General features: G+C 35.4%; 1 protein-coding gene across 1 annotated transcript; it reads right to left on the bottom strand.

The window, feature by feature from the left end:
• Positions 1-4,607: 4,607 nt before the first annotated feature.
• LOC131627269 (cysteine-rich receptor-like protein kinase 44) lies at positions 4,608-7,960 on the bottom strand. The gene is made up of 7 exons (XM_058898108.1): positions 7,147-7,960; positions 6,924-7,040; positions 6,325-6,473; positions 6,015-6,225; positions 5,662-5,899; positions 5,168-5,321; positions 4,608-5,071 (listed from the first exon to the last, which is right to left on the bottom strand). The coding sequence occupies exons 1-7, from the start codon at positions 7,925-7,927 to the stop codon at positions 4,745-4,747; spliced, it is 1,977 nt and encodes a 658-aa protein (XP_058754091.1). The 5' UTR covers positions 7,928-7,960; the 3' UTR covers positions 4,608-4,744.
• Between the last annotated feature and the right edge of the window lie 7,156 nt (positions 7,961-15,116).

Raw genomic sequence — 15,116 nt, 5'->3', positions numbered from 1 at the left:
CCTAGAATTATAGTGTATAAGAATATGGTAGAATAATCTAGAACTATAGTGTGAATGGATATGGTAGATCATTCTAGAAATAAGTGTATGTAAAATATAGAATAACCTAGAATCATCATGATACTAATCTATCATGAGAATTCTAGAAAGAACTAAAGAGATGTAGAAATATTCACCACCATTGAGAGGTTGGTGACTTGAGCCTATAAATAGGCAATTGCTATCTTGTAATTCATCATCCAAGAAATCAATGACATAGCCTTCTTTCTAAACAACTCTCTAAAACTATCTTTTATCAACTATCAACTAATCAACTACTAACAGTAGCATCAAAGCTACGTTCGGTCATACATTGGGCGTAGTTATATTACCTACCTAACATTCCAAAATCCTCCCAACTACTTCAAAAATTTCCTTTGTAATATTAACCCACTTCAAAAACAATTTCTAAGATATGGATAACACCACTCAATCATCATCTATTTCTGTCCCTATTTTCAATGGTGAAAATTATGATTTCTAGAGTGTTAAAATGGAAACATATTTTTCATCTAAAGATTTATGGAACATAGTAGAAGAAGGCTTCACTGTTCCCGCGGATACTTCAACTCTTAATGCAACCCAAGAAAAGGAGTTGAAGAAAAATATACATAAAAATTCAAAGGCGTTGTTCACCTTGCAACAAACCGTGATTGATGCAATTTTCCAAGAATTATGGGAGCTAAGACTGCCAAAGATGCGTGGAACACATTGAAGGAGGAGTTTCAAGGAAGTGATAAGGCACGTGCTGTTAAACTTCAATCTCTAAGAAGAGATTTTGAACTATTGAAGATGAAGGATTTTGAGACAGTTAAAGATCACTATTCTAAAGTCAAAGAAATAGTTAATCAAATGAGAGCTTTTGGGGATGATATTCTTGACAAGAAAATTGTTGAGAAAATTCTAATTACTATGCCTCCAAAGTTTGACCCAATCGTGACAACGATTGAGGAAACCAAAGATTTGTCCACTCTATCAGTGACCGAACTGGTGGGCTCTCTTGAAGCATATGAGCAAAGACTGAATAGGCATAAAGAAGATACGCTTGAAAATGTCTTCCGATCAAAGCTCAAATTTCGGCCCCAAAGTAAAGAAGATGAAGGAAAGAAGAGTTATGGAGAAACTTCTAGAAGAAGAGAAGCTTCTAGAAATTTCTTTAAGAACAAGCCAGATAAAAATCCTCCATGCAATATATGCAAAAGACCAGGCCACGCAGAGAAAAATTGTTGGTACCGTAATATGCCACAATGCAACCATTGCAAGAGGTTCGGGCACATAGAGAAAAATTGTCGCAACAAAGATAGGCATCAAGCTAATATCGCAGAGGAGCATGATCAAGAAAAATGTATGTTCTATGCCACTCAAGACTCAATGAAAGAAAAAGGAGGAAGTTGGTACTTGGATAGTGGATGTAGCAATCACATGGCCAAGGATGAGACTATTTTCAAAAGCATTGACGAGTCCGTCAAAGTGAAAGTCCGACTGGGAAATGGTAGTGTGGTTGAATCAAAAGGCAAAGGTACTGTCATGGTGGAGACAGATAAAGGTACGCGACTCATCCATGATGTCTTACTAGTTCCCAGCCTAAAAGAAAATCTTCTAAGCATTGGTCAAATGATGGAGAGAGGCTATACGCTTCATTTTGAAGGAGGTGTATGCAAAATATTAGACAACAAAAATAAAAGGGCTGAGATTCCCCAAGTGAAGATGAATAAGAGCAATAGAAGTTTCCTGCTAAATTTAAAATATGCAACTAACATTGCCATGAAAGTACAAGTTGATGATTCATGGCTCTGGCATCAAAGATTTGGCCACTTCAACACAGATGCCTTGAAGCTGTTACATGAGAAGAACATGATGAGAGAACTTCCAAGCATAAAGGACAACAATGAAGTGTGCGAAGGATGTCTCCTTGGTAAGCAACACCGATTTCCATTTTCAACAGGTGGAGCATGGAGCGAAAGACCTGTTGGAGCTGATACATACCGACGTATGTGGACCGATGAGGACGCCATCACATGAGAACAACAGGTACTTTATACTCTTCATTGACGACTTCTCTAGAATGACGTGGGTATATTTCCTAAAAGAAAAATCAGAAGTCTTTGGAGTATTCAAAAAATTCAAGGCCCTTGCGGAAAATCAAAGTGGAAAACGGATAAAAGTACTAAGAAGTGATCGCGGCAAAGAGTACACCTCTCGCGAGTTTGAAAGATTTTGCGAGGATGACGACATAGAGCGACAAATTACAGTCGCATATTCACCTCAACAAAATGGTGTGTTCGAGAGAAAGAATCGCACAGTTATGGAGATGGCTAGATCGATGCTCAAGGAGAAGGGACTGCCTAACACATTCTGGGCTGAAGCGGTCTACACTGCTGTTTACATACTCAATAGATGTCCAACTAAGGCAGTACAAGATAAGACTCCAATTGAAGCGTGGAGCGGGAAGAAGCCATCAGCAAAGCACCTAAGGGTCTTTGGATCCATATGCTACATTCATATTCCAGACGTGAAGAGGCATAAGCTTGAAGACAAGACTATACGAGGTATCTTCCTGGGGTATAGCACAATCTCTAAGGGATACCGTGTCTATAACTTGCAAACTAAAAAACTCTTGATCAGTCGAGATGTTGAAGTTGATGAGAATGCTTCTTGGAATTGGGATGAAGAAAAAGTGGAGAAGAACATCCTTATACCAACTCAACTACCTCAAGAAGAACTCGAGGACGAAGAACCTGAGGAAGAAGAATCAGGTGAACCTCTTTCGCCTCCACCAAAACAACAAGAACAAGAACTATCATCACCAGATTCTACTCCAAGACGAGTAAGATCCTTGGTGGACATATATGAAACCTGTAACATGGCCATACTTGAACCTGGAAGTTTTGAAGAAAGCAAATTGTTAAGACTAAGAAAAGCACTCAACGGTTTGAAGCAAGCACCTCGACCATGGTATAGAAGAATCGATCAATATTTCATGGATCGAGGATTCAGGAGGAGCAAGAGTGAGCCTACACTTTACATCAAGTCCCAATGTCAGTACACTCTCTTACTCTCTCTCTCTCTCTCTATATGTAGATGACCTTATCTACACAGGAAACAATACTAAGATGATGATGGAGTTCAAAGAAGACATGATGGAGACCTTTGAGATGACCGACCTTGATTTGATGACTTACTTCCTCGGTATAGAGGTAAGTCAGAGAAATGAAGGGATATTCATCTCGCAAAAGAAATACACAGAAGGCTTACTTAAGAAATTCAAGATGTACGGTTGTAAACCTGTCGCTACTTCACTCATAACAAATGAGAAACTACAGAAGAATGATGGAACACCAAAAGCTTATGCATCTAAATACAGAAGTCTAATTGGAAGTCTTCTATATTTAACAGCTACACGACCAGATATAATGTATGCTACAAGTCTTCTATCAAGATTCATGCAAAGCCCAAGTCAAATACACTTTGGAGCAGGAAAAAGAATCTTGAGGTATCTTCAAGGAACAAAAGAGTTCGGTATATGGTACACTACCGAAACCAACTCAGTATTACTTGGCTACACCGACAGTGATTGGGCAGGTTCGCTAGATGACATGAAGAGCACCTCTGACTATGCTTGCTCTCTAGGATCAGGAATTTTTTCTTGGGCGTCAAAGAAGCAAGCTACGGTTGCACAATCAACAGCCGAAGCAGAGTACGTGACAGCTGCTGAAGCAACGAGTCAAGCTATATGGCTTCGCAGGATACTTGAAGACATGGGAGAAAAACAAGATGAACCTACTAAAATCAATTGCGACAATAAATCAGCAATTGCAATGGCAAAAAATCCAGTGCATCACAGCAGAACAAAACACATAGCAATCAAGTATCACTTTATCAGAGAAGCTGAAGCAACTAAAGAGATCAAACTCGACTACTGCAGGACAAAAGATCAAATTGCAGATATATTCACGAAAGCGTTGGCGAGACCAGGATTTGAAGAGCTATGAGCTATGCTTGGAGTCACGAAAATTTGCATCAAGGAGGAGTGTTAAAATTGCTACAAATTTCTAGAATATTCTAAATATAATATGTATGAAAATGGTAGAATAACCTAGAATTATAGTGTATAAGAATATGGTAGAATAATCTAGAACTATAGTGTGAATGGATATGGTAGATCATTCTAGAATTATAAGTGTATGTAAAATATAGAATAACCTAGAATCATCATGATACTAATCTATCATGAGAATTCTAGAAAGAACTAAAGAGATGTAGAAATATTCACCACCATTGAGAGGTTGGTGACTTATAAATAGGCAATTGCTATCTTGTAATTCATCATCCAAGAAATCAATGACATAGCCTTCTTTCTAAACAACTCTCTAAAACTATCTTTTATCAACTATCAACTAATCAACTACTAACAATAACATAGTATGCTAGTTATATTTGGTGTTTATAAAGATGTTTGTCTTGTTTGATAATTAAAGATGATGTAATCACGTGTAAGGGATGGAAAATGCATTCAAAATGCTTATGGCATACCGATGATGAATAGAATGAATGCAATTTTCTTATCGAGTATTTATACAACACAAAAAATCCTTAATGTTTGTAATTTCATAGATTGAATTGTCTAAGATTTGCAATTTAGTAATATAAATAGAGTAGAAAATACTTAAGACAAAAAAATGTATAATTCTCTGATGAATGAAATCTATCGTGGGTATGGATCAGTAATTGAAGCCTCGTTAATCGATTCATGTGATGTTGATCTATCAGGATTCCCATCTGATATCTGCATATTTTGTAAGCTTCTAGTTTCACTTCCATAAAAATAAGCAGGTTTCGAAGGTATTGATAGAGTAATAGAATGACTATTAAGCATGAGTGCAACACTAGCCATGGTTGGTCTGGCTTCCACTTCTTCTTGAATACATAGTAAACCAATATGAATGCATCTCATTATTTCATTTTGTGAAATATTATGTAATGATGGATCTATAATATTTGTAGTTCTTCCCTCATTCCAGCTTTTCCATGCCTGCAAGAATTTGATCAAATACATATATTTAAATTAAAATTAGCTATAGAACATGAATACATTTCAATACATTTTGGTGAGAAAAGTGTTACTTACATAACTTAATAGGTACTCAACATCATTCCCAATACAAATATTTATACTATTTTTCTGACCACTTATTATCTCAAGAACCAATATTCCAAAACTAAATACATCAGATTTTACAGAAAATTGTCCGTGCATTGCATATTCTGGTGCCATATATCCACTGCATTCCAAAGTAGACAATCTTTATCAATACAAAAATTATGAAATGAAAAGTTAATAAGTTTGCTTCAATTCTTGTATAAGACTAATGGTATCAATAACAATATTCTAATCTTGATTTTTAAAATGAAAAAGTGTTTTAACTTTTATGTTATCCTTCAATAATGCATTTTGATACTTTTTAAAAATACTTGGCTCTTATATCATTCAAATAAAACTTCAAAAACTTGGGATAAACTGTTGATACAAGTAACTAAATTAAAATTTAAACTAAATACTTTACTTATAGTCAATTCAAATTAATGACAATCAATAAACTTAAGCAATATGAAAAGACTTACTAGGTTCCAACAATTCTATTAGTATTTCCTTGAGTTTGATCCAGAACAAACAACTTTGCCAATCCAAAATCAGCTATTTTAGGATTCATCCCATTGTCTAAGAGAATGTTACTTGCTTTGAGATCACGATGAATAATACGCAAGCGAGAATCCTCGTGGAGATAAAGAAGACCTCGTGCAATACCTCTTATGATTTCATGGCGATTGGCCCAATTCAACCGTGCTTTCTTTGTCGGATCTGTACAAATAAAGATAATATGAATTTCAAAACAATTTTAGTAGTTACTATTTGTCTAGACATTATAACTTTTAAGTAAATGAAAATTTCTAATTAAGTTGATATGATAACCTACCGAATATGAAGTAATCTAGACTTTTATTCACAACAAATTCGTAAATAAGTAATCTTTCTCTTCCTTCTAGACTGAAACCAAGTAGCTTGACTAAATTCCGATGTTGAAGTTTGGCTACTAATGTTACTTCATTTTTAAATTCCTTGTCTCCTTGAGCAGAATCTATTGATAACCTTTTGACCGCAATCTTTTGTCCATTTGAAAGTTTACCCTAAAAAAATTTCACTTTTAGATATAGTATACAAAAATTTCTACTATAATATTTTGATAGCTTGCACTAATTTTATGAGAGAGAAAAATGAATCCTTACCCGATAAACATCTCCAAATCCCCCATGCCCAATTTTATTTGAATTTGAAAAGTGATTTGTAGCAACTTGTATCGTATCAAAGTTAAATTGCAATGACTCAACGACCATTATTTCATCTTCTCCGTCGTCTTCGTATTCTTCATTGTTAGCTTAAGACATTAACCAAGTTAAATAAGATGGTTTTTTTAAAGGTACAAATGCAAGTCGATCTGTTATAATATAGTTTAATTTATAAAAATAAATTACTATAATGTAATAGAAATATTGGATGTTGAGATATAAATCTAGAGAGAAAAGTATATTATTTCTCAATTTTTTATATTCCTAGATATGAGCAAGTAATTTGCATGATTCGTGCTATTAAAACACTTATTTACATTTTGTTGTTTAATGGATTGATTATATTTTTAATTTCTATTAAAACAATCTTCAACTATTATGTTATAAACTTATAATATAATGTTTCTTGTGGATAATTATAACATTTGCAACTTAGTCGACTTAAATTAAACCTTCATATTTCAAAAGTGTTTTTGTTGGAATTATATCTTAAACTAGTACTATACTGATCCATGTTTAAAATAATAAAGTATGCATACCTTCAAAACTGTGTTTTGGTTTTCTCACCCGCAAACAGAAGCATATAAGAATAGCTACCAAAATCACAAAAGCAGATGGCACAGCTATGGCGATGACAGTACGTGTTTTGTTGTGTCCTGCACCACAAATTTAGTGTCAGTTACTAATATTTTCACTGTAGTTAGTGTGTGTGATTTTCAAGCTATTAAGCATCTTTAATATATAGATGTGAGAATTACGTACCTGAAGAAGTGTTAGTGGTGGATTGTGATGGTGGAGTTGCAACTGAGTATAACTCAACGGTAGCATTAGAGAAGTTATAAATTTCATATCTAAGATGGCAACTTGGTTTATAAAATCGTGCTCCTATCCTGCCATTACAACAAATTGGAATTGCTGAAATTATATCTTCCAAGCAATCAATGCATTGTTGCGATGACAAATCAGGCACACACTGCACAGCACCATATATAGTATCAAAATTTGCATTCTCATACTTAGCTGCATCATATTTAAGACGGGAGTCACCAGATGCAGCTTTGTCTTTAATATCTGTCAAGAGTTTATTCAGTGCGTCGTTAAACTTGTCCACATCGGGTACAACTCTCCCATGTACAACACCCTTTGTAGGTTTATATTCTACTGTCGTAAATATTGAGCGATTAGAGTACCACAAAGTTAAACTCTCACTCCAAACAATCGCCTCTTTTTGATTTGGACACTGCTCTCTAAGATCGGCAAATGAACTGTTTAGGTATGTTAGACACTCATTGGGCTTAAGATCTCCGCTACACATTGCAATGGCATATACTTTGTTTGGATCCTGGCCATACGAGAAATTGTAGAAACCGTAGTTAATTTCTTTATGAGAATAGAAACTAGATATAAGGGTTTTGAGGTTGTTGTCGTAGGTGCTGTTGGCTGTGTAGTTGCCTCTGTTGTTATCACATGATGCAAGTCCTCCGACTTTGGCTTGGGAAACTATTATGAAAAAAAGAAAACAAAGAAAGGGAAGGAGAGGCATTGTAAAAAAAGTTTTGTATGAATGAGAATGATGAAAATGAGGTGAGGGTGTGCTATAAAAGTGAGATGAGGGTGTAGGGTTCTTGAGTTGACTGACCATAAACTAATAGAAAAATTTGATATTCTTGATTTTTCTTGTACGCTTAATTGAGCGTGTAGGGTTCTTGAGTTGACTGACCATAAATTTAATAATATTGACTTGTAATGTTAGCAATATTGTCAAAGAGGGCTCCACCATGAAGGAAATAAATGTGTGGTTGAAGGGAGGATATGGAGGTTTGGAATTGGTGTTGTCTTCTCAAACGAGAGGAAATAAAACATTCCACATCCAACAAGGGAATAAAAGACCTGCTTTTCAAACCTTAAATCAACAAACTCAAGTACTATGCATAGCGGTTAGCTTGTCATTAGTGTTGAAGTGTAATCATTTAGTATTTGCTATTAGATTCTTGTGGTTCATGACTTGGGCTTCAGCTAGTTGGCCATGGATTGTGTATATATTACGGAAAAATGTAGATTATAATTTAGTTTAAATAAAAATAATATTTATCTATGAGAAAAAATTTATTATTGATCTATATATTTTTATATACGAAAAATTGTATTTATGATCCAAATATTTTTTATTTATAAATACTACACGGGAAAAAATCTATTATCCATTTAAATATTTTTATATAAGAAAATTTTCTATTGATCCAAATACTTTTTTTGTAAATGATACCTAAACAAAAATAATATTTGTATATGGGAAAAAATCTTTTATCGATCTAAATATTTTATATACGACAAATGATATTTATGATCCAAATATTTTTTATTAAAAAATTATATATATGAGAAAAATATTATTATTGATCTAAATATTTTTAAATATGACAATTTACTATTTATCCAAATATTTTTGTAATTTTTTTTAGAAACCAAGAAATTATTTAACGGAAGAACTAAGGGTTCTCCAACCCGAATTACAAACAAAAGCATGAAAGCTGACACGGAAACTTACATACCAATTACAATTACGAGAGAAAATAAACTGGCTCCTTACAAAACTCGTAAAACGAATAATTGGGATGAGTAATATTCCTACAAAAAGACCACTTCCATACCAAAAATTTAATATTCCAAATGGTATTGTTGACATTCCAAGGCTCGTTCCGAAAACACACGCCGTTTCTAACCAACCATATAGCCCAAATAGTGGCTAACCATACAACAACCAATTTCCCAACTTTCACCATATTCACACCAAAAAAGGAATGCCACTCCATAGAATGCGAAAAGCACTCTTCAAAAACGCTATTGCTTTTTCCTACCCAAAACTCTATTTCACTGCATATCTTCTTTACCACCCCATGTCATACCCCAAAATTTGCCATTCTCTGTTCATCTTCAATGGCTCAAGGTTCTAGGGTTTATTCAAGCAACATGCTCCTAATCGAGGGCCTCTCAAAATTAGGGTTTTTATAGAAGAAAGTCAACTCAACTTTGACTGGTCATAACTTTCACATTGAGCATAAAAAATTTCCCAACCAAAGCCTATTTTGAGGAAATTTGATTCTCTACAACTTTGTCTCTCACAAGCCAAGGCCACAAATGCTTCATTTGAGAGATATGCTCAAAACGATTATAGGTCCTTTTCAAAGGTCAACCGAAAGCAGTTTTTTGTCAAAGGCCATATCGTCAAGATAAAATCTCCAAATGAAAAATATGTTCCAAAGTGGCTTGTAGAGGACATATTGAGGTTTCCAAAAAGTCCTAGAACTCTTCCATATCATAAAAATTGAGGGAGATATGCCTCGTCGAAGTTGGTCGATTTTGGATGGAAAATGTGAAGCAAATAAGGGTAAAAATTGAATTTATTCTAAATGGGCCTAGTTTTTTATGCTTGAAACCTGTTCCTAATGTGCTCCACGACCTCCAAGCCCATCCTTGCATTTTTCCATTATTTATTTTTATTTATTTTGGATTTTATTTGTTAAAATACAAATTAAATCAAGAGTAAATCAAGTAAAGATTTATTAAGGAGATTGAGACATTTAAATTAATCCAAACCAATCAAATATTGATTTATAAAGGCCAAGGAAAATGATTGGAACTAATTGGTATAATTGGACACAAAATTGGAAGGTTTTGATAGAAAATTCAAGTCTCTTTCAATCATATTACAATCTCCAAAATATGAAGATTGGGCCAAATTTGTCAACCTAATTTGGTTCTACTATATATTTATGGGATTTATTGCAAGGGATTAGGGGCTTTTTTTTTCCAAAGGGAGTGTTGTGCAGAGCTAAGAAAATCGTGAATTCAGTGGCCATGGCAAAAGAGATTTGAAGCCAAATTGAGCCATTCCAAGGATCAAATAAGCTTCCTCGATCCTCTCTGAAGCACAACCGATCATCACAGACGTCCAAGGCTTCCATAATCGAGCAAGCTAAGTCATGTTTCGTATAAAAAAATTTCAACTTCGATTTCACACCTACGTACGATTTTAATATCGATTGATTATGTGTTTGTGTTTGTAATGGTGTTTCGATGCTGGCTGGATAGTTTGATTGAAGTTTTAACGCAGGTATAGATGTTCACCATGGCTAGGGTTAGAAGCTTTGATTTGGGGCTTTCTGGAACAAGTAAAATTAGATCGATTCAATGGTTCCATCGTGTTTAGGACATGATTTACAATCGAGCAGTGTAAATATTTGGGATTTATATAGTGCATCATGTGAGATTCATATTTGCAGGTCTATGGCAACGTCCCCAAAACCGTTGCCAAAGGTTCTATTTTCAGAAAAAACAAATGAAGAAGGCAACATTGTGCATGGCGCGCGTTCAGCTTTTTAAAAGGTTTTGATTAAATTGTTTTTTTATATAAGTTGATTAGCGTGTTATGTTGACAACAAAAGCAGGAGCGTTTCAGTGGATAGGAGTCTTTGGTCTTAAGCGCGAGGGGGGCGGTTTGATCCTCGTCTCTTGCAAATTATTTTGTGAGTTTTTCTGTATTAGGAATCACTTGCAGATCATACGCATGCCATCCAGGGGAGCTCACTATACACCCTCTCATCACAGCCCCAAATTTCCTCCAACTCAGATCTGACGCACATAAGGATAGAGGTGCATCATGGAGCCTCGGGAGCAGCAACACATGATCATTACCCATGGTTTTATTATTATTTTTAATTATTTTCTAGTTCAAGAATCTTTCATTCTTAATTTTAATTTATATGTTATCTATATAATTGTTTAATTATAAATATATTGATATGTATATAATTTAATTTTCTAATTAGGGTTAGAATATAAAATTAGGATTAGGTTTAGAGTTATTTAGGATTATCCCGATCATTCGATTATGTCGATTATTCGACTTAATTGATTTTATTAATTTTTAATTATTAAAAATCACAAAAACCCTAAAAAGGTTATAAATATTAGGGTTTGTCCAATTCCATTATCATTGGGCGAAAACCATAATTGTTATTCAATTGATTCAGGATTAATATAATTTTCTCCTCGATCCGACTATACCTATTAGTCGCATTGTCGAGAAATAAATTTAATTGAATTAATGTTAATTTAACTAATTCTGGTTTAATTTTCTCCTCGACCCGACTAAATCTATTAGTCGCAATGACGAGAGATAAAAGAATAGAACATGAAATTTAATTACAAAATTAAAATACACTTCATTTGCTGCCTGTGACGATCGAATCTATCGATCAGAGCAACCAGCAATACATTATTTAATCCGTTAACTATAATGATCAAACCTATTGATCATCGCAACTAACGGTGACATATTAAATCAGGGTTGTACGCCCAAACATTAAAAACACACTAAACCACGACACTACGGATTTTCATCTTTTCAACACTGCGATGTTCAAAACTACGATAAGGTAATTCAAAATACCTTGCGAACTTCGTATTTCAACAACTGCGATAGGCCATTCAAAAAGCCTTCAAACCATATCAAATCAAATTCAAAGGCGTACAACCCTGTGCCCGAACTAAGTTGACTCTAATTCTCCCTAAGGAGATACGTAAGCACTTGGCAACAAGGCGAGTCCCCTTCCCCAAAATTCTAATCAGGTTCGAATCTTACTGTTCACCCTTTTCATTCCCTTAGCTATTAAATATTAAGGTTTAGCCATAAACCTTTACTTTGAATATAAAACCTTAGGAAAGGGTTGAGGGTGTCTAACACCTTCCCTCGACCTGATTATAATAACTTACCCCAAATCTCTTAACTGCGTAAGGTTTCCTATTCGTCTTGGTAGAATAGGTGGCAGCTCTAAAATCTTTATTTTTAGGGCAGGTTGCTACACCCCACATCTATAAAAGAGATGGTGCATGTTTTCCGTATCATTACCACAAAATGTACATAATGAATTCACTAAAGGGAGAACAACACCTCTACTCACCAACATATCCTTTGTAGGAAGTCTATTACGGAAAATCCTCCATCCAAAAGCCTTAATCTTGAACGGAACCTCCAACTTCCAAATCAAGCTAAACACACCATCGTGAACATTAGGGGGGCCAAAAGGAATCCGAATGGAATCCAAAATATCATAACACGATGCTACCGAAAAATCCTTTTCCGGACACCCACACCACACCACCGAGTCTTTACCCTCACCCCCACCCTCTAAACTCCTCCACCATACGGTTCAAATTTCCCAACTCCTCCGAAATTGCATCATTTCCTACATGAATATCGGAAATACCAAAATTGCTCCACTTCCAAACACCATCCAACCAACCACCCCTCGCCGCTACCGAAACTTTTTTCAAACAAGACAACTCAAATAAAACCGGAAAATCCTCTTTCAAAGGCAAGTCAAGGAGCCACTTGGATTCCCAAAAAGGAGTACAAAATCCATTATTAATAACAAAACTAGTCCTTTCTACTATAAGATCCAAAATGAAATAAGAACTAACCTTTAACATATCCTTCCACCGAAACGAACAAGAAGGAGAAACTATGACATCCTTGTCGATACAAAACACATTAGTAGATAAATCTCCGTACCTAGCTTTCAAAACCTCAAAACCATAAAGACTCTTACCCTTGAAGAATACGCCACCTCCACTTGTTAAGGAAAGCCAAATTAAACAAAGAGATATTTTTAACTCCCAAACCCCCTTTTTCCACCGGTAAAGTAACATCCTCCCACTTCACCCAATGAATTCTCCTATTTTCCTCCACTCCACCCCACAAGAATTTGCTTTGAATGGAGTTAATCCTTCTCACCACTTTATTAGGCAATTTATAAAAAGACATAGTAAAAATGGCTAAAGAACTAAGAACAGACTTTAAAATAGTAATTCTACCTCCGAAATTCAAGAAACGGTTCATCCATCCTTCCAACCGATTTTTCATCTTAGACAAAAGCGGCTTCCAAGTGTCCTCCTTTCTCGGATTAAAACCAATGGGTATACCAAGAAAATAAAAATTGCTGTCCTCCATCTTACAAGAAAGTAAGAAAGATGCCGCTTCCAAAAAACCAATATTTGTATTAATGCCAATCAACTTACTTTTGTGGTAATTGATCCCAAGCAACGAAACAATCTCAAACGCACGAAGAACCGCTTTTATGGCCCAAACATGTTTCCAACTCCCTTCGTCCACAATTAAGGTATCATCCGTAAATTGGAGAATATCCACCGAACAAGTCTCCTTAATCACTAACCTTTGGAATTCTCTCAACTCGATGGATTGTCTAATCAAACCCGAAAGACCTCCGCCACAATAACGAAAAGAAAAGGAGAAAGGGGATCTCCTTGCCTCAAACCTCTAGAAACATTAAATTCCTTCGTGGGACTCCCATTAACTAACACCGACATACTACTAGTAAACACCAAAGATTCCACCCACTTCATCCACTTCTCCCCAAAACCCATCCTTCTTAACATATATCTCAAAAAATTCCAACTTACTTTGTCATACGCCATCTCGAAATCCACTTTGAAAATAATACACCTTTTACCTTCTTTTCTAGCGAAGTCCACCACCTCGTTAGCCACTAAAACATTATCTAGGAGTTGCCTTCCGGGAACAAAAGCACTTTGAGAAGAGGAAATAATAGAATGTAACACTTCTTTTAATCTCCCCGCCAAAAGCTTCGCCGCCACCTTGTACATGCATCCCACCAAACATATAGGCCTATACTCATCCAAACCAATCGGATTAGAAGACTTTGGAATAAGCGTCAAAAAAGAAGAAGTAACCGCCTTTGATAAAGCCCTTCCGACGAAAAGATAATTGAAAAAACGGATGAAGTCAAACTTAATGAAATGCCAACAATTTTTTATAAAAAGTAAGGAGTAGCCATCCGGTCCCGGACTTTTATTAACTCCACACGCCCAAACCGCCTCCTTAATCTCCCTTTCAAGGAAAGGTCTCTCAAGCCCCTCCACCTCCTCGCTACTAATAGAATTCAAAGAAATTCCCTCTAAACAAGGTCTAACTTCCTCCGTGTCCATAAATTTAACCCCGAAGTGACTATGCACCACTTCTCTCACATATTCAACCGAATAAACCATTCCTCCCGTAACCCAAATCGGACCAAGGTGATTGCGTCTTCTCCTTTACTTCACCACCTTGTGGAAAAAACAACTATTCGAATCTCCCTCTTTAAGCCAAGACAATCTAGACTTTTGGAGAATCATATTCTCCTTAATCCTCAAATTCTTCCAAAAACTACTACAAGCTTCCTTCCTCAAATAAAAATTTTCTTCAAAAGATGAAGAAGAAGAATTAGTAGTGAAAACCAACCTTTCATCGGCCTTGTTCAAATCGCGAACTCCTTCTTCCATGTCTAGCTCAATCTTCCGAAACACCTCCTTGTCCCATCTTCTAAGTTTATCTTTAAGAAGCCTAAGTTTCTCTTTCAGGACAAAATCTCCTCTTCCTTCCAATTTCAAACTATTCCACTCCTTCCACAAAAGAGACAAAAGAGCCATGGGAAAACCACTCGTTGTTGAACCTAAAAGGTTTTGGACCCCAATTAGAATTGTCTTTCATCAACCAAATAGGGCAATGATCCAAAATGTCTCTATCCCCACTCGCTTGACCAATCACATCCCACTTATCGACAACAATACTAAATACAAGGAAACTGTCAATACAACTCATAGATTTACCGTTGCCGTTAAACCAAGAAAACTTTTTCCCTTTACAAGGTATA

Source organism: Vicia villosa, unplaced genomic scaffold (genome assembly GCF_029867415.1).
Source record: "Vicia villosa cultivar HV-30 ecotype Madison, WI unplaced genomic scaffold, Vvil1.0 ctg.000353F_1_1, whole genome shotgun sequence".
In the NCBI taxonomy this organism is placed as follows: domain Eukaryota; kingdom Viridiplantae; phylum Streptophyta; class Magnoliopsida; order Fabales; family Fabaceae; genus Vicia; species Vicia villosa.
This window is presented reverse-complemented; position numbering and strand designations above follow the sequence as displayed.